This window comes from Centropristis striata, chromosome 11 (genome assembly GCF_030273125.1).
Source record: "Centropristis striata isolate RG_2023a ecotype Rhode Island chromosome 11, C.striata_1.0, whole genome shotgun sequence".
Taxonomy (NCBI): Eukaryota; Metazoa; Chordata; class Actinopteri; order Perciformes; family Serranidae; genus Centropristis; species Centropristis striata.
The window spans coordinates 16165344-16185014 of NC_081527.1; the positions used below are offsets into that span (position 1 = coordinate 16165344).

Sequence of the window (19671 nt, forward strand, 5' to 3'; positions counted from 1 at the left end):
GTTGTTTTTCCAACTTTTGAAGCTATTGAACTCTGAATGTCTGGTAGTGTTAAAAAATGTTTAGATATTTTAATTGGGGAGCACATAGAGTGAGAATATTTATCCTAAAGCCTGAAAAGGTGCATTATTATAAAACCTTCAGTTACAGCAGCAAGATGATCTTGAAATCTCAAACAATTTCATTATTAGAAATAGCACTTCATTGAAAATGACAGAGAAAGCATAAAGTGGAAAAGCATTGTATAAAAAAAAGTCCTTCAAATAAAGGTAACAATTTTTAACAACAATTTTAAATTGTCACCAAATGTCATGAAATGCAAGCTATCTATGGATCTGAGAGGTATTCGGAATTAGATTTTGAAAATGTAATTGCTTAAAAAATAAATGTTTCAGCCAAGGCCCTGTTCACACCTGGCATTATAATGCATCTCAAGTGATCACTTGTCATTGGATCTAACATCCAAATAAACACGTACATAATTTCTGTTTTCCTTTCAGATTGACGGGTCTGCTGGAAATCAAAAGAAGAAGACATTAAAACAGTAACGGTTAATTCAATTCCATGATGTGTTTCAGGAAAAGCATATCGCATATTTTAGACATATCGGAAAAAGCCAACTTACACAGTTATATGCATTAATATAACGCCGTTGCTGCCCGAATAAATATGCATTTCTGCTTATGCAAACGTCATTTGAGTAGGCGGTCCTTCTGTGTGGTCCAGGACACATTCACATTCACACAAATTAAGTGTCTTGGGTGCTTTCACACCTGTACTTAGACTGTACCCACTTGTGATCAGATAACCCAAGACACATGTTAATGCCAGGTGTGAACAGGGCCTCCAATAAGCTGCCTTTATAGTCCTCTTAGGCAGACATGACACTGACTGGCCTTGCGTCGCTGTTGGTCAGCTGCCTTGATGGTGCCAGGCCTCGGGGTGATAAACTGCTCTGTTGTACCAACAGTAGTCAGCCAAAAACTATAGAGGTTGGCAAAGTAGTGGCAGGAACCGCGTGCACCCTGGCACTCTATGAAGGGGTGGGTTCGGAAATCCTTCAAGCAGCTACCAGAAGAAGTCAAAGACTGGCCACCACCCTCATCACCTGCCCCTGTATGCTGAAGAGAAAAGAGCAGCATGTACACATTAGCTTAGTTGATAGCATTTCTCTTTCATACACAAGCAGAGCTTTTTATCGCACTCACCAGGAGGAAAGAGTACCCCGTCCACAGACTCCTCCAGCCAGGTGGGCATACAGGGACTGTGTGATCCTGGCCGTGGAAAGCCACTGCAGGAGAAACTGTCTCACACACCACACAGCGGCTGATGTGGGAGTTAATCTCTTGGCCAAAGAGGGGCATCATGGGGATGGGAGCGGTGGTGGAGAGCCAATAGGATTTGTCGTTGCGACTAGAATAGTGGCAGGCAGCTTTGTTGCAGTAGGAGAAAGGCATGGTGGAGAAAACTCGGAGGCAAGAACCGGCCTGGCCTACAAGGAGAGGGGGTAAAAGGGGAGGAAACCGTATAAACTCATGGACTGGTGTATAAAACCAATTTCCAATAGAGTAGCACTTTATGCAGATCCTTACCCAGATCTTGAGTGTGAGCCTTTTCTTGTCCCTCCAAGTAGACCAGACTATAGCCCACCCAAAGCTGACTGCTGCCTTCAGGGCACTGTGGCACCTGAACTGACTGGCTATGGACAACCAAAAGGAAGCCTGACCTCAATGCCCCCCTATGGCCTGGTAAACCTGGATCACCGGGTGGGCCTGAGATACCTGAAAGGCGGATAAGAGCAAGAGTAATTGGTAATTTATTTATTACTATATTTTATCTTTGGCCTTGAGTGAAAGACCAAAAATCCAGTCTTACAAAAATCCTTATCCAAAATTAAACAGTTCAATGATTGGGCTTGTTACATAACTGCATCTGCCTATTTACCTTGAGGTCCAATAAATCCAAGCTGACCAGCATCTCCTGGGTCTCCAACAGGACCTTCATGACCAGCAGGACCTGGTCTGCCAGGGGGGCCTATCGACCCTCTAGAGCCCTTCTGTCCTAAACATACACCAGCGGATGAAAAACACACAATGCAGATTTATTCAGACACAGACCAGATTGTGTACACATTACACACAGTATGTATTAGGCTGTCTTGCCTTTACGTCCTGGAGTCCCAGGAGGACCAGCATCGCCACGATACCCCACAGGTCCTGAGTAACCATGTGGTCCTGGGGGTCCAGGGGGAGCTTTGCCTGGGACTCCGTTGATGGAATCACCACGAGCACCTTTGGCACCTTGGGAAAAAAATACAATACAGTGATTACCAGATGTACTTTATTCAAATGTACGATTACTGTCAGTAGTGTTGAATAAATGAGAATCAATTCTAATGAAAGAATCCTAGCCTCTCACCTGTGTCTCCAGCTGGGCCAATTACTCCCTTGCGGCCCCAAGGCCCTGGGACCCCAATCTGACCTTTGGGTCCTGAAGGACCTCTGGACCCATCAGGACCTCTCACACCTGTTAAAGTGCAGCAACATTTAGAGTGCATGCAAATGGATGGAAACACTGTAAACACTTACAGCTGTCTGTCATACAGCTCTCTTGCACTGTAATGTACCTTTTGGCCCTATTAAGCCTGGGTAGCCAGTAGAGCCAGGAGGCCCTGAGGGGCCCCTGTCTCCTTTTCGACCTGGTAACCCATGGAGACCAATTGGACCTGGGTCTCCTTTGGAGGAAATGCTACCGCCTGGAGGGCCCAGCTCCCCAGGAGGACCTAAGAAGCCAACACAAAATCCTAGTTGTTCACAAATGGAAAAAAGGCAGAAATACCCACAACTGAACATGAACATTCACATTTTTTATTCTTAAAGGTGGCCACACAAAAATGGACATAAACATAGACTAACAGACACACAGACACACACACCTAGGGGTCCTGGAGGTCCTTCATATCCTACATCACCGTAGGGTCCTGGTGCAGATGTCCAGCATTCTCTGCCAGAATTCCCTGGGAAACCTGGGAAACCTGGAAGACCTTAGGGAAGAAACGCAGAAAAGTTATAATAAAATTTCAGAGCATATATGGTGTAAATGGAACAGTAGTTACACTTAACACAAGTAGAATGGGAAACAGAAAAGTAGCAGTAGATACACTATTTATAATAATAGATACGATACCTGTGCTGCCAGGTGGGCCCCTCTGGCCTTTGGGCCCAGGAAAAATGGCTCCTGGAGGACCTTGCGGGCCCTTAAGACCTTTGACTCCAGGAAAACCATCTGGTCCTGGAGTTCCAAGGATACCCACGCCTTGACGTAATAAATGAGTGCATTTAATTGTCAATTTTAAAACATGACAAAATATGACATGTCCTTGCACATTTCTGTTTAAAGGCTCAGCAGGTTACCATTTTAAAAATAACTTTTTGTCAAACTTGCTCAAACTGTCACTATATCTTAACAGTAGTACATAAGACAGATGGCTAATGTGAAACAACTGGAAACAATCAGGTTCCTCTGTCTCCTCCTCATGCTCCTAATTGCATTTGCAAGATTAAAAAAATGGACACCAACAGACAAATCAGAAAACAAATACAAAGAAATTATTGATAAACCATATTGAATATCATGATAAACCTCAATCTTACCACTTGTTCCTTTCATCCCTTTTGGACCTCTCAGCCCATTCAGTCCATCCAGACCGGGTGGTCCAGGGGGCCCTAACATAAAATCATAGTACAATATAAGAATAATCTCTTATTGGCAGCCACATCTTTTATGTCTTAAAAGAAGTCCTTTGGCACAGAATACAAGCCAATTGATAACCAATAGAAGCCGACACAAATAACTTCCAATGTTTTTACCCAAAAATTGAAAAATCAGCTAAAATGATGGTAGTACCTTGAGAACCATATGGTCCCGGTGGACCTTGTGGGCCCTGACCTCCATGATTGCCTGGAAGACCGGGAAAACCTGGACGACCTGGTGGGCCACGAGGCCCAGGGAAGCCTGTAGAGACGCACGCATAAAAGAGCTCAGACCAACATGTAAACATAAAGCACAAGATTCACATTATTTAAGGAAATAAACAGTATAAAATGTAACATTTAGGACCTGATTCATATTGTTTTAGGAGCAAATGAGAATTTGTATAAATTAGAATTCAAAATCTGAAGATAGTTAAAAACTGGAGCTAAGGTATTGTCATTTAATCACACTTTATGCGCATTTCTATCTGAATGTAAGTGAGCTTTAAATTGTGTGTGGCTGTGAAAACTTGATCTTGGTCACTGCTATGATGTCCTTACACTTTATTTACTTTTAATTTTTTTGTTTTGTTCTGACATTATTGCTCCACTACATGAGTTATCTGATTCAAGTCTTTGCTGGTCACCTTGTCCTCCTTGTCTTCCTGGTTCCCCGGCTGTGCCTAGTTGTCCAGGTTGTCCTGACCTTCCCTGAGGTCCTGCGTCTCCTGGGTCTCCCGGACTCCCTCTGGGTGCTGAAGGGAATGATTTTGTGGATATGAATTTATTTTTCAGTTAGATCTTCTTGTTTTTCTAGTCCCTCCTTATAATTAATTTCATGTATGCATTCTGTTCAGTGTGGTATTTCCTTAACTCACCACTGGGTCCATCTTCCCCTGGCAATCCTTTGGGCCCAGGAGGACCGGGATTTCCATAAGACAGTCCTGGCTCACCTGGAACAGATTTGGATCACTTTCATAAGGTTCAATTCAAATGAAAGATATCATTTAGAAATCCTGTGAGATTTCATTCCGCTTTATTTTCTTACACAATTTACTGAATTTATTATGACAATATACCAAAATGTATTTTAAGAACCAAACAAAAATGTTAATCATCCAATCGTCCATGGATTCCCATCCGGTTGTATAAACTTTTTCTCCATTATTTAAAATTATCTACTTCAGAATCAAACAATCATTATCTTTCTTTTTTGACTAACCCTTTGCTCCTGGAAATCCTGGTACCCCTGGAACACCCGGTTGTCCCCTCGGCCCTGTATCTCCCTTTAACAGACATCAACACATTGAAACAATTTAACATCACTTCTGAGACGAACATATAATAAATGACGTACCATAAAGATACAAATATTAACATGTAGATGATAACATTCATGCTGTAGTCATCCCAGAACATAATATAAGTGTCCTGACACACATTGGCTCTACATTACAGACAGGAATGATATGCTGCTGGTACAATATGTGACTATGGTCTATTGTTTTTTCAGAGCATGGACACAGAAAGCTGACTCTAAAGTTATTAAGGCAATAAATTAGGTTAATTGTGTACCGGATCTCCACTATGTCCAGAATATCCCCGTGGACCAGGGAAACCTTTAATGCCAAGGTACCCAGGAGGTCCTGGTAACCCTGCCCTGCCTGGGGCACCAGTGTTGCCTTTAAACCCTGATGAACCTGGCCAACCGTTAGGCCCTGGGTCACCTGGCACTCCCCTTGGGCCCTTTGAGCCTGTAAGTGACAAAACAAAATGAAATGATGTAACTCTGTTCCTTTTATTGCATCTTTAGTAAGTTTTTGTAGGTAACTGACAGTCAGTACGTTTACATGACACTAAAAACATGAAAACAGAATTATTGCCTTAATCCGACTATAACTGGACAACTGAAGTGCATGTCGGTCACAGTAGCCAGTAGCATTATCCGGTCACATTACTCGATTGCATTAGCCGGTCACATTAGCCGGTCACATCAGCCGGTAGCAGTAGCCGGTGGCAGTAGCTGGTCATATTAGCCGGTGGCAGTAGCCAGTCAGTAGCGACAGCACAAAGTGTCAAACTGAGGTCAACCGGAAAGGGGACAATATTAACCCGCTGAAACTACGCATATCGCTACCAGTTTTGAGGAGGAGGACACTTTCCCGTCAGTTATTCGATTTTCTCAGTTGCATGTAAACTGGGACAAGGACAGAAGTCCGATAAGACGCCAAAATCGATTTTAAAGCTTAGCTCTACTGAACTACTATTAAACTGTGCATGTAAATGCACTTTGTGAATTCAAGATGATTCAAAGATGATCTTTTGAAAAATAAAAAGTGAAAGTTAAGTGACAGCTCCATTACCTTCAGGTCCTGGTTGCCCTGCTTTCCCCCTCCACCCTGGAAGTCCTGGTGGGCCTTTTGTTACATTTGTCACAAGCACTGATGGTCCTGGAGGTCCTGGTAGACCCTGTTCACCTGAGAGATGGGATGAAATGATTAACAAACAAGTTAACAAACAAGTGTCACCCATCCTAATCTAGTGTAGTAGTGGTATGTCCACTACTATAGCTATTTACAAGCTGTGAAATGGTCTAAAGAGAGACTTACCTTTATTACCAGGTCGTCCTGGGTATCCAGTGTCACCGGTTCCACCGTTAAAGCCTCTCTCTCCCTGTTTACCTCTAGGTCCTGGAGGTCCAGGACGACCTGGTAGACCTCTGGCCCCAGGCCTGCCAGAGTACCCCCTTTCACCTATGATGGAGTGAAAGGAAGGCCCCTTTTCAATCAGGTCAAACTATTTCACCAAAATATAGCATTGTTGATAAAATGTTGACCTTTTTAAAAAAAATTATTTATAGGTTTTACATGATTTTACACGCTCTGGTAAAATAATGCTTTTCATTCAAGTTCCTTATCAAGACAAGCCGAGGTTCACCTTTCTGTCCTGAAAAGCCATCAATCCCAGGATCTCCTGAGGGGCCAGTGATGCCTCTTGGTCCAGCTGGGCCTGGCAAACCGAGAGGGCCAGGAAAACCTTTTGGACCTCTCTGTCCATTACCAGGAGGACCTATATCTCCATTAAAACCCTTTTCACCATGGTAGCCTATGCAACATTATAAAATTAAATTAGACAAACATGGTCATGGATGATTAGACAAACATGGTCATGGATGGTTATATGGTGACTTCACAGCTAAATATTCATCAATGTACTCTGCAATTAATCTTGATATTTAAGGGACATTCAGATGGACATCAAGAGTGAAAGAAATACATAACTTTGTTTGCTGTTGTTGCTCTTTGCTCACCTGGTATTCCTCTCCCCCCAGAGTTTCCTGGAGGTCCTGGAGGTCCTGGAGGTCCATGTATCTCACACACAGTGCAGGATGGAGCTGTAGGACCAGTAGCTCCAGGGTCGCCAGTTACTCCTGGCTCTCCTTTCCTACCTGGTTGTCCAGGCTGGCCTTGGGTTCCTGTAAATACGGGGCATGATGGTCAACCAATTCCAATGGAAAGGAAAGAATGGAAATTATGCTGTAAATTGAGTAAATCTTGGATTTGTTTTCTGTGATATGGGCCACATAAGTTATTTTGTGATTCATACACCAAATATATACATAAAACTTACCTGGAGACCCTGGGTTTCCAGGAATACCATGGATTCCTTTTGGCCCCACATTCCCAGGGCGGCCAGGTGGGCCAGGAGCACCTGGCCTGGCAGATAGGACATCTCCTGGGGCACCCTTCCTACCTTGGGGTCCTTCTAATCCAGGAGAACCTGGAGGGCCATCCAGGCTAATTCCACTGGGACCAGGGTCACCTGGATCCCCATTAAAACCTGGAAGTCCTTTTACAAATAAGAGAGATCTACAGTATAGGCATACAAACAATCCTCCTTACTGCAGTGTGGAATTTTAATGGCTGGAAGCCTGTGGATCATCTTGACCCTCCAATGAAGAAAGATATCTAAAGTCAATATGACAACAACTTAGAGCGGCGTTACCTGGCGGTCCAATCCCTCCAATGTCACTGTCATCTCCTTTCATGCCTTTCAGGCCTAGGTGTCCTGGAGTACCCGGCAGACCATCTCTTCCTGGGTCACCTGGAGTCCCTACAAGCCCCCAAAAAAGGCAAAGAAAATGAACCATCACCAACATTGTTTCAAGGGTCATAAATCTTATTTCTTTGATGACATATTCTTTAAGAATGACAATATTTCAACTTTGGACAGCAATTCCATCACCTGTTACCACTACAGGCATTCTCTGCCAGCCACACCTAATTTTACCATCCTGTAGCATAAGACTTACCTGGTGAACCTGGCTCCCCCTTTTGACCAGGTGATCCTATCCCATCTTCATGACAGCAAGGCTCAGTTTCACCTGGTAACACAAATACAACATGTCCTTAGAGCCCATGATGCCTGACTTAATGTGGGAAGGGGTGTATTAACACCAACTGAGAATCTCTGACCTGGAGGGCCTGGGCGTCCAGGAATTCCAGGGGGGCCAGGAGGTCCTTGATAACCTTTAGGTCCAAGTAGCCCCTTGGGGCCTGGAAAGCCAGGACCTGGTGGGCCTACAAGCCCTGGAAACCCTTTGGGTCCAGCAGTACCAGGGTCACCTTTGGGACCAGGTAATCCTGTATATCCAGAACCCTGCAAAAACCTTACCGGTCACCATAAATGCTGAACCAAAACAGTGTAGCAAAATGGAACATTTCTTTCTGTTTCATAAATTATATTGACAGCACTTAAAATGTGCACACTCACTGGTGTTCCACGGTCTCCTGCAGGTCCAGGGGGGGCATCCTGTCCTGGCCTACCTGTTGCTCCAGAAGAACCAGGGGGTCCAGAAAGCCCTTGGTTACCCTTGGCACCTTTCAACAACAACAAGAAACTATAGATGATAGGCTGTTAGTGTTAAATAACCCTTGATATATGGGGCGGCTGTGACTCAGTTGGTAGAGTGGCTGCCCATTGATCAGAAGGGCGATGGTTCTAAGCCTCGAAAAGTGCTGTACAAGTGTAGTCCATTTACCAGTCCATTTGATGTAGGCATTTATCTGACATTTCTTATCTGACTGAAAATACAAAGTAAACAACAAACAAATTCAACCTACTTTTTTGTCAAGCTCCTGCAGACTATGTAGAGTACAGTGCACTGTGGTTGCCTTACTGTAGTGTTGTAGTGGTGAATATAAATAATTGAATAAATAAAATAATAATAACTTTAATTATATAGCACCTTTTAAAAACAGCAGTTTACAAAGTGCTTCGACAGAGAGCAGTTAATCACAACGAGAATGATGCCATAAGGCTAAAAACTATTCTTACATTAAAAGCAAAACAATAAGAGATAGAGGAGGAACAATCACAAAACATTCTCAGATACACAGAAAATAAAAGGTAAAAGGAGTAAAAAAGTAAAAAGTGAAGAAGTAAAAAGGAGTGGTAAGATAGACAGCATTACATATAAAAGCAAGTCTATAAAAGTGGGTTTTAAGGAGTGATTTAGAAGAAGTTACTGACTCTTCACGCCTTATCTCCTCGGACAGCCCGTTCCAAAGTCGGGGCGCTCAGGTGGAGAAAGCCCGGTCACGTTTGGTTTTTAGTTTTGACTTTGGAACAGTCAGAAGGGCGCCACCCGAGGATCTAAGGACGCGGGTCAGCTCGTATGGAGTTAGTAATTCTTTTAAATAGCTAGGAGCCAGACCAATCAGTAAAAACTTAAAATCAACCTAAAACGAACATGGAGCCAGTGCAAAGAAGCTAAAATTGGGGTGATGTGATGTTGTCTGATAAAACCGGTAAGAAGCAAAATATTGAGCCGATGTTGTAATACCTATGCACTTATAATATGCTGTGTATAGCACAGATTTGATGCTAACAGGTGCTCACCTTTAATATCCACCGTAAAAAAGTGACCTTTCTGACCCTTCTGTCCTTTTATACCATGAGTTCCTTGAAAGCCCTGCAAGAAAATACAAAGTGAAATACAAAGCTATGTTTTTGTGGCTATTACAAGACACAAACTTGTACACATGTTTTAGACATGTTGCATTAAATTGCATTTAATTATTAGTTTGTTTGTGTCCTGTTGTCCTTACTTGTGGTCCTCTTGGACCCTCATTTCCTCTCAGTCCTGGGTCTCCTTTGACTCCCGTAGTTCCAGGTAGCCCTGGAGGTCCTGGATAACCAGGAAGACCTGGGGGTCCTTGGTTTCCTGCACCAGACCTACAATTACATTCTCCTGGACAACCTGTAGGAGGCACGGATGATAAAAAAATGTATCACCATGATGCAGCATGTTCATAAACTGCACGTTCATCACGACTCGTGATTTTTGTTTGTGGGCTCAATTAAAACATATCAGATCACCTTTAATTCCACCGAGCCCTTTTTTTCCGTGAGATCCTTTAGGTCCATTGTCACCAGGGTCCCCTGGATAACCAGGCTCGCAGTAATAATCTGTAGATGAGCCAACCACATATTTCAACCAAAATAAGATACAAACTTCAGCAAGTAGATTAAATGCATGAATTAGTGGATTTCTTAATTCAGAAGTAATTGAGAACTCACCTCCACATCCTGATCAAGTTTACCACATACAGAGATACAAACGCACACACAAGCCAGAAGGTAAATAAACTTCAAATGAATATAACGAAACATGAGTAGAATTGATCAATCAATGAAAATGCTGTTGTGAGATGATCTCACACATATAAAAAAACTCTTGTTCTTAATGTGAAGGATGTACTAATATACCTGGAGGGCCTGGTGGGCCTGTGACACCTTTAGGTCCTTGGGATCCTTTGGTTCCCTTTGGTGCTGGAAATGGATTTTCAAAGTTGTTATACCTTCCTGGTTCTCCTTTGTAGCCCTTTGGACCGAGAGGCCCTGGTAAACCAGGCAGACCCGGCTCTTCTAGAAAGGTGTGAGAGGCGATACGGAATTTCAAATAAGGTAGGATCAAGTTTGAGGGATTTAACAGTAGGTCAAATGTCAATGATATACAGTACATGAAGAGTCAGGAATAACCTGAGAGTTAAAGAACCAGAGACAAACTCGGACCTGCTATAAGCAACCCTGGTGGGCCAGGAGGTCCATGCATGCCCATGTCCCCAAGGTCACCGGGGGGTCCAGGCATTCCAAGATACCCACGGTCACCTTTAGCACCTGAGCCACACAAACACAGATACATAGAAAAGTAATTTCTGCTTGATTGTTCTCATACAGAAATTATGGTTTTTAACCAAGGGTTAAGGATTTCAGCCATCAAATTAATTTAAAGTTATTTTATCCCAAAAAATATGACTACTGAGAACCCAAATTAACTTAAAACTATTGGGCCTAAATTCAAGAAATCTTATTTCAAATACCAGTACAACAGTGCTACCAGTGGTAGTAGCTCAAACAATGAGGAGAGGGTAGCTACTGTTATGGTCTTACCTCTGACATAGCTTCCATTGAGAAAGTTCAAGGGACCGGGGGGACCTGGATCTCCTGGGTAACCCTGTTGGACACAAATAAAGAAAACAGGAACAGAAAAGGCCACTGATGTACATTATAATTCCAAAGATAAAAAGAGTGATCAAAGACCACCAACAGTGCTCAGTAAATGAGACAATCCCACCGAACAACCACTAGAGGGCAGTAGGCAGTTAATTTTTCTTCACTTTGTTCCCTTGTTTAGTTTCCTTCCCAGAATAACTTTATGGTGATATTTCACAGACTATAATTGCCTTCTGTTTGCAGCTAACACAAGCTGAAAATGACAGCTCACCTTGCTTCCCTTTCTTCCATTGAGACCTGGAAATCCTCTGTCTCCACTGATACCCTAAAATATAGAAATGTATTTAACCTCAAAATGCCTATATATAGGAACATGAATGCTTAGGCCTCATAAAACAAGTGTACCTGAGGTCCTGTTCCATGTGTACCAGGAAATCCTGGATGACCCTAGGGACGGAAATTATGAGGTGAATATTGCATGTGTCTATTGAAAAGCATGTTGCAGTCTGATTTAAGTCACCTACTCTAACTCCAGGAAAACCAGAGATTCCTTTCTCTCCTTTCATTCCTTGAAAATAGTAGTCTCCTCTCCCACCCTGTTAAAGAGGAAAATACAAATAAAATATAATTCTCTTTCTCTTGGACATACCTGCATGATAAAATACAGGTTGAAACTCACACTTAAGCCCTTTGGTCCACATGGTCCAGGAAGACCTTGGTCTCCCTGCGAAGCAGTATAGAAAAAATTTAAAAATATATTCAGATATATGGAGTAGATAAAAATCTGCAATCTTGTGTAGATACAAATGAGAGCTTTGCCTTCACCTTGTAACCTTTGGGTGGTAGAAAGTCTGGAGGAAATTCTACGACCTCTTCTGGTCCTTGTGGGCCAGGTGGGCCTTGCTCACCCTAGAAAAATAAAGAATTAAAGGCTTGAGGATGTTTGCTGGGGTTGTAAACACACACCAAAAATCTCAAAGCAAAACTGTCAAAGGCCAAAGTGGTTTCTTACATCGTCACCTTTAGCTCCTACCAGTGATCCTCCGGGGTCGCCCTACACAACAAATACAAGTTTAGTATGGTTTTATATATAAATGTGTGTGTGTGTGTGTGTGTGTGTGTGTGTGTGTGTGTGTGTGTGTGTGTGTGTGTGTGTTCTTGTACTTCCTACATAGTGAGGACCAGAACACATTTTTAACCAACAGAGTGAGGACATTTTTCTGAAGTGAGGATATTTTGGCTGGTCCTCACTTCTTTAAAGGCTTATTTGAGAGTTTAGACTTTGTTTTAGGGTTGAGGTTACAATTAGGTTTGTGTTAGGGTTAGGGTTGGGCATTTAGTTGTGATGGTGAAGGAGTAAGGGAATTCATTATTCCAATGAGGGTCCTCACAAAGATAGAAGTACAAGGATGTGTGTGTCTGTACTGGTTTGGTTGTGAAACAGGTGACTCACTGGTGGTCCTCTCACACCTTTAGATCCTTCCAAGCCCTAAATGGAATCACACACATGTATACATTTTGGTATATAGGGACTGCATTTGTTATATAATAATAAATTCATATAAATATGAATATTTCTGCATACTGTGCATGTATAGTAATAAAACAATCTTAATTACAACCTATACTAAAGAAAAGATATAAAAGAAAAATAAATAAAAAGCCTGAAGACGTTTAATACCTGAAGTCCAAGAGGGCCAGGAGGGCCAGTGTAGCCTTTTGGCCCAGTGTTTCCTTTTCTTCCCTGAGTTGTTTTTTTTAAAAAGCACAATGTTAAAGAAAGTAAACATGTAGTTAAGTCAACCAGCACAAAGAAATTCCTGAGCAAAACTGCTTTATTGTCAGAATAAAAAAAGGAAAACATACAGGTTGACCGTGTTGTCCATCTCTACCACGCTCCCCCTGTAAGATAACATGAAACCAAGATGAGAATGATGAGAATATTAACAGACACTGTAAATTCCAAATAATTATGAAAATGCTCAAACAGAAATGGGTTCTGGTTAAGCCATCTTCACCATAATCTGAGCCTCTCCAAACTAGGGGAACTTACCGGAAGTCCTTGAAGGGTAGAACCATACAAAGGTTCTCCTTTAGATCCTTTAGATCCAGGTAATCCCTGTTACGGCACAGTAAATGCTTACATTAGACATACTATAAGTAATAGCTAGCGCAAGAGCAGCTGTAGTGTGCTATATATATTTTTATAACATTGGGGTAATACAAAGTTGATACTGGACTGCGAAAAAGAGGCAAAATCTTGAATTATTCAATGAGAATATTTGTTATATACATTATCTGTATACTGCATCAGATGTAATAGACAAATAGTGATTTTAAGGGAAAGATCATTGTGGTTCAGTGTTAAAAAGCTAACTGCTGGTAGGAGCATAGACTGTATAAAGGAGTTGACTAAGCCAACTAAAGTCCTGTGTAAATATCTATTTTACTCTAAATCAATCAAAAAAATCAAATCAAATCAATCAAAATTACTTCATTCATCCCCAAGGGGAAATTCAGTTAGTCTGGTAACTCTGTTAGAATGAGACAGTCTGATGGCTGTAGGAGCGAAAGATCTTTTAAATCTCTACGTCCTGCAACGGAGAGAGAGGAGCCGTCCACTGCTGTTTTTTTGGTCCATAAAGGTTTTGTGCAGCGGATGATCCAGGTATTTCAAGATGGCCTCGAACATCTTAACAGTGAATCTCTCCACCACCTCCTCCAGTGTGTCCAACCTGGCTCCAATCACAGAACCAGCTCTTTAGACCAGTCTGTCCAACCACCTTGCATCTCTGTGTCTCATGCTGCCTCCCCAGCAGACTGCAGCATTAAACAACACACTACCACCACAGACTGATAAAACATCTGCAGCATCTTACTACAGATGTCAAGAGATCTGAGACACAATTTAAAAAAAATAATATCATGGTGTATTGAAGAAAGCTTGAAACTAGTGATTGAGACCATAAAGTCTGAAGTGAAGTGAATGTCTCACCGATTAATGATTACTAACTGAATAATGGCAGTAACAGGAACATTATAGCAGGAGTTGTACTTACCGGAGGCCCATGGAGACCATCCAAACCAGGATGACCAGAGACTCCTGGTCGACCCCTCGTCCCATTACAGCCATCCACTCCGAGCGAACCAGGCTCGCCACCTGCTCCAGGGTGGCCCTGAACAATATAGTACAATTACAGTGCTGATGTGTATTTGTACGGTATTAGAAGCCACAGTTACGGCCTCTTTGAGTTGATAGTGATTCATAGATTATGATTCAAAACATTCATGGCTATGTTTTATCTTTAATGTTTCATAATTACATGGTGGTTAAGATGATTTATGAAACGCAAACACTTAAGTAGTGAAGAGGCAGCTGCATAAGCCAAAAAGGAAAACCAGGCCCACATCTACAGTATGCCAGGATGTGTCCACTAGAGGGCATACCAGATGCATACTTTAAATCACTGCACCATTTATTGAGCACTCTCCAATGTTAAATGCATCATACATTATTTATGAACCGGGCAGTTACACAGCTGGGAATACCACATGACATATGCACAGTTGAAAAAGTGTCTAGTATTATTATTAATATGGATTCTAAATTCCTTCAGGGAGAAAAAGAAGGGAGAAGTATGTCAGCCACATATTGAGCTGGTGGAATCCCCTCAGAGGGGGACTCTCCTCTGTGGGATTATTACTGTCAGTGTGAGGTGTATGTGTCTTTTTGTGGTTTGTAGACAAAAATGTAAAACAACAATGGTTTACTCACTGGTGAGCCATCATTACCAGGAAATCCAGGAGGACCAGTCTTGCCCTGAAATAAAATGTAAAAAAGAACATTTATTCATTACAGAGTTAGACTGCATTATTAACCCCCAACCCAACCAGATATTTTCCCCTGCACTGCAAAAAAGCCAACTTGTATTTTTTGGCCTGATTTAAGTTGGTAAAACTTGGAAATATAAATTATTGACATTTAGGGCAATAATGTAAGTTAGCACAACAAAGCAAGCCAGTTGTATGCCCAAAAACAAGTTGGTGAGTTGTTGTTACTTATATCTTTACGTTGGGGTTCAAAACAAGAGACAATAGTTCTGCTAACTCTTATTTCTTTGTTGTGAAATGCGGGAAAGCCAACTTTCCGAGTTGGTAATGCACTTGAAGTCTCATTGTGGATGTGCTGCCTGAGCTTGACTCCACACAGGTAAGCAACCCTTAATTAAATTAAGATGATACGGGAATTTTATTCTGAGTGGTGTTGTGCAGTGTTGTACATCTTTTGTTGGAGAAGAGAACCTACACATTTAACATTTAAACACAAACAGGTTTTCGGTCATTAGCGAAAGCTAGCGGCTAACTGATGCTAGCCGCGCTGCTTGTTACAGCTACAAGAGTAGTCATTAGCGTATAAAAGCTAACTCAAAATTGTGGTCGCAACATTAGCTGACATTTCATAGCAGCGTTACAAAAGTGGCAATTCAGCACATTGCAGAAGTAAGGATTAAAAGTTATTACAATATAAAATTATAAGTTAGTACAACTTACAGTTGAGTTGAGCAAACTCAAAAACAAAACTTAAAATATTTAGTTTAATTGTCCAACTTAAAATTTTATCGAAGTTTGTTGCCTTGAAATTTTGAGTTCACCCAACTTTTCTTTTTTTGCAGTGTGTCAGTGGCAATACATATTTATTTACATACATACACATTTTGCATATGTTTAATAATGTAGACCTTTTGGGATGATTGGCTGTACTTGCATGCAGTATCTGCCTTGCTCTCTGTCAGCTTCTATCTTAAGCAATGCGCACACACACACACACACACACACACACAAACACACAACATGCATGCTCACACGGTCTCCTTTGGGCCCCTCTGGACCATGTGATCCCTCTGCTCCCCTCCTGCCTTTCTCTCCAGGTGACCCTTCACGTCCCCATGGTCCCATCTGTCCCCTTGGGCCTTGCTGGCCTGGCTTCCCTGGAGCACCCTACAAGGAAAGACATCACATTTTAACTGTTGTTGTGAGTTACACTCTTAGGATTGAGATTTTTATTGTGTTATATCATTTGGAAAATTAACTACAATTCAAACTATCCACCCTACAATGGGAGAGAAATTAAGGATAACTTGCAACAATATAACATGAGATGAAAGAGGTCTTACCCGTGCACCTTTGGCAGGAAGACACTGACATACAGAGCAGTCTCTGCCTTGACAAGGGCCCTCAATTTCCCCCTGAAACAACAAACAGACAAACCATAGGACTTAACTACATTAAGACTAATCATTACTGTGTTTAGGAGAGATATGGAGACTGTCTGAGGCTTTGTGCATATCTAAGCAGAGCAGAAGATAGTAAGAGGTCAGCAGACATCGGCGGGCACATCCGATAAGGACGTGGTTTGGGCATATCAGACATTCCTGAATATTTTACAGCTTTGAGAATTAGCCTAGAGAATGAACACACTCCCCTGTGGAGACTGGACGGTGGACAGGCCTGATTAGAAAGCTTTAAACAAATCAATGTTCTCACATAGACTTGGGTAAATAATGAGCGCTCTGACCTTGACAAGAAAAAAGCTCACACTGCCTCAGCACTCTCCTAATGCACCGACATCTTGCTAAAAACTAACCTGTCATTCCACACCCCAGATGCTAAGTATTCCCACCATTGTATGCATGTGTGTGTATGTGTGTGTGTTACAAACATTTAGTAGTGTTTTCTCAAAGCTTACTAAATATTTGGAGTTTATGCTGTTCCACTTTCTCTTTCAGTCCAAACATTGAGGGGTATCTCCCACATCAGTCACAAGAAATAACAACAGTTGGCTATTTCTTGGACAGGCCATTAGGATTCAGTGCATTAGCCAAATTGGGAACACATAGTGAGAAGGTAAAACACTGGCAGCTACATGACATACTGTAGCAGCTGAATAACAAATAAGGTTAAGCTAGTCCAGTCCATCTTCAGCAGAATCTGAAACCTAAAGGACGAGTGTGGCGGACTTAGTGACATCTAACGGTGAGAATAAGACCCCTACCCTCAACCTCCCTTTCCAAGCATGTAGAGATAGAGTGGTCTTCAGGTACCATAAAAACATGAAAGGAGCCAGTGGTTTGTCCAGTCTAGACTACTGTGGAATGGATATAAAGAGACATAGATACAGCATTGGAAGTGGGGCCCCATTCATTCCTATAAAAGCTGCTCAGTGTCCAATGAAGGCAAAATTACTTCTAAAATGACCTGAAAATTATATCACCATGATCATCATGGGCACTAGAGACTTCAACCAGCCGAGCCGGCACACTTCAGACATATTTTTGAATATACAGGTGCGTACGCCCAGAGACAGGAAGTGCATTGAAAAGGTCAGATTGAGAAATATCTTGGCATGGTGTTGATAGCAAAGTGTGTTTGTTGTTGTTGACAGGCCAAAACTACATTCCTGGCTACTGTAGCAGCAGCTGCTGCAGTGTTTACAAAATTGAAGTTGTAATCAAACTTCACATGATGGATTTCAGTGCAATACGACAACCTCACAAAGTTTTAACAAAAGTGGTATGTGCACGTTTCACCCAGTGTACTTCTAAAGCATGTTTGAGCTATTGAGGCACTAAATAATTTAAATGTGTGCTATGTAAGTTTGATCTGGTTGGATCAGTGCATATGTTGCTGATTTTGATGCTATTTTCTTACAATGTATTGGATGTCTGAATGTGGGAGGAATGCACATGCATATTGGTTATACTCTGCATGATCACATTTTGCCCTGCCATTATATATCTATATATGACGCAGGACGTTCTTAGCACCACCGTAGCCAATACATGCAAAGTCAATGTGGAGAGCATCAAAACGAATAAATAAATAAACGACATAAATTACTTCCCCCAGATAAAATGGTTGTAGTTGGCCCCCAGTGGACTTCTGTAGCAAGATTAGCAAGATTGAAATGTTTTGGATGTTTATATAGTAGAAAGTCTTACTGCATTGAGCTGCTGCAAAAAGACGACCAGGACAAGGATCCACCTGTGAATAAAACAGTGGTGATAGATAAAAAGAAGTCTCATTCAACCCCAGCGACTGAATGTCTGTTCTCAACCATAAATTACTGCCACATAAACTGTGAGACAAAAGGACACCACAACAATAAAAGTAACAATGCTTGCTGGTTGCTTCATAGGTAACTCTAGTCTGCTGCTAACATATTAAAAAACCCTGGAGAATTTGAGGAAAAACATTTATTCATCTGAAAAAGAAAAAAAGAGCGCTTGCTAAATTATGGCACATTATCTTAAAATGTGTTGCTCTTGTGTGCAGGAAAACTTCCCTCAGAGAAGGAACGCAACATAAATGTTTTCCATCTAAACTCTCATCACACTGCAGGTGACACCTGAAGTGTAGAGGAGGTCACTTTTCACATTGGAATGCAAGTATGCAGATCTGTTTAATATATGAGTAAACAAGGGAGAAGTGTGTTTGTCTTCAGGTAAATAGGTTTACAAAGTACTGTATGTGAATTCCATCAAACTAAATGAGACATAAATCCTTATGTTTACTGTATCAGGGCTCAGATGTTCTGCAGATGAAGGTATTTTTTAAAAGAGAAAACCCAGACTTTGACAAAAAAAAATTATATAAGCAGTGCGTTGACTGCTAAAATATTCTCAAACAACTTTTATTTAACAGAAAATTAAATGTTGAATGATAAAAAGATATGTGATCTACATTTTCTGGTGTGGGAATGTGCATCACGATTCAGTCACAGTAATATATTAGATATCATCATCAGATATGGGTGCTGCTAGAGAAACCAAAATTGCAAAATGCATGTCATATTACTCCTATTTCTAATAAGTAATTCTTAATATTGTTGCATTAAGACTCACCTAAGAGGGCACAGAGTCACACCAAAAACTGAGGATCCCATCTCCCATGTGATCAGTCTGCTAACAGGTGAGTGTTGGCCTCAGTGCTGCCCCCTGTGGTGGATAAAGGGAAGCAAGGCCTGCTGATGTTATGTGGCAGTAAATATTAACTTCCTTTGAGATAAAATGTAGTACATCCACTTGACTATTAAGTGTAAATATGCTACTAATGAAGGCGTTGCTGGTGCTGCCCAGGTAATATCCTTTATGCATAAAAGTTTACAGCCCATGTAGTATAGGTAGCAGTCCATCATGCACATAAAACAACATTCACAACTTACCCAAATTCAGACGCTCAAATCAATCTTCATGAATGCTTCAGTGCATCCTAAGCAGGATAATCTCCGACAAGATTCAAACTAATCTCCTGCCTCCGTATTAGTGAAAACCAAACAGAGTAGCTGCCACCGTTTGTAAGTGTCGGGGATGAGACGAGGAGAAGGATGATGATTGGGGTTGACCG

General features: G+C 41.6%; 2 protein-coding genes across 2 annotated transcripts; both read right to left on the reverse strand.

The window, feature by feature from the left end:
* Positions 1 to 44: 44 nt before the first annotated feature.
* On the reverse strand, positions 45 to 12171 carry LOC131980270 (collagen alpha-4(IV) chain-like). Its single transcript, XM_059344488.1, has 33 exons — positions 12094 to 12171; positions 11948 to 11992; positions 11793 to 11864; positions 11674 to 11715; positions 11540 to 11593; positions 11206 to 11269; positions 10828 to 10932; positions 10522 to 10680; positions 9861 to 10012; positions 8524 to 8630; positions 8226 to 8419; positions 8063 to 8134; positions 7756 to 7863; positions 7381 to 7599; positions 7061 to 7225; positions 6688 to 6855; positions 6360 to 6481; positions 5326 to 5504; positions 5143 to 5197; positions 4973 to 5036; positions 4629 to 4703; positions 4398 to 4505; positions 3905 to 4012; positions 3652 to 3723; positions 3185 to 3313; positions 2934 to 3041; positions 2625 to 2780; positions 2417 to 2524; positions 2161 to 2298; positions 1943 to 2059; positions 1591 to 1779; positions 1207 to 1490; positions 45 to 1119 (listed from the first exon to the last, which is right to left on the reverse strand). Exons 3-33 carry the CDS (start codon positions 11832 to 11834, stop codon positions 859 to 861), a joined length of 3924 nt encoding a protein of 1307 aa, XP_059200471.1. The 5' UTR covers positions 11835 to 11864; positions 11948 to 11992; positions 12094 to 12171; the 3' UTR covers positions 45 to 858.
* Positions 12172 to 15498: 3327 nt separating this feature from the next.
* Positions 15499 to 19630, reverse strand: LOC131980271 (collagen alpha-4(IV) chain-like). Its single transcript, XM_059344489.1, has 6 exons — positions 19490 to 19630; positions 19170 to 19262; positions 18267 to 18309; positions 16443 to 16514; positions 16132 to 16266; positions 15499 to 15570 (listed from the first exon to the last, which is right to left on the reverse strand). The coding sequence occupies exons 2-6, from the start codon at positions 19208 to 19210 to the stop codon at positions 15499 to 15501; spliced, it is 363 nt and encodes a 120-aa protein (XP_059200472.1). The 5' UTR covers positions 19211 to 19262; positions 19490 to 19630.
* Positions 19631 to 19671: the final 41 nt, after the last annotated feature.

Coding starts and splice junctions, on each gene's coding strand:
- LOC131980270 (XM_059344488.1), bottom strand. CDS start 11,834: ATGAAAGGAGAGAAAGGAATCTCTGGTTTTCCTGGAGTTAGA. Junction 11,270..11,539: donor ATGGAAGAAAGGGAAGCAAG/GTGAGCTGTCAT, acceptor TGTGTCCAACAG/GGTTACCCAGGAGATCCAGG. Junction 2,299..2,416: donor TGGCCCAGCTGGAGACACAG/GTGAGAGGCTAG, acceptor TTTTTTCCCAAG/GTGCCAAAGGTGCTCGTGGT.
- LOC131980271 (XM_059344489.1), bottom strand. CDS start 19,210: ATGGGATCCTCAGTTTTTGGTGTGACTCTGTGCCCTCTTAG. Junction 16,267..16,442: donor TTCCTGCCAAAGGTGCACGG/GTAAGACCTCTT, acceptor CTTTCCTTGTAG/GGTGCTCCAGGGAAGCCAGG. Junction 15,571..16,131: donor AGGGGCCCAAAGGAGACCGT/GTGAGCATGCAT, acceptor TTAAATGTGTAG/GTTCTCTTCTCCAACAAAAG.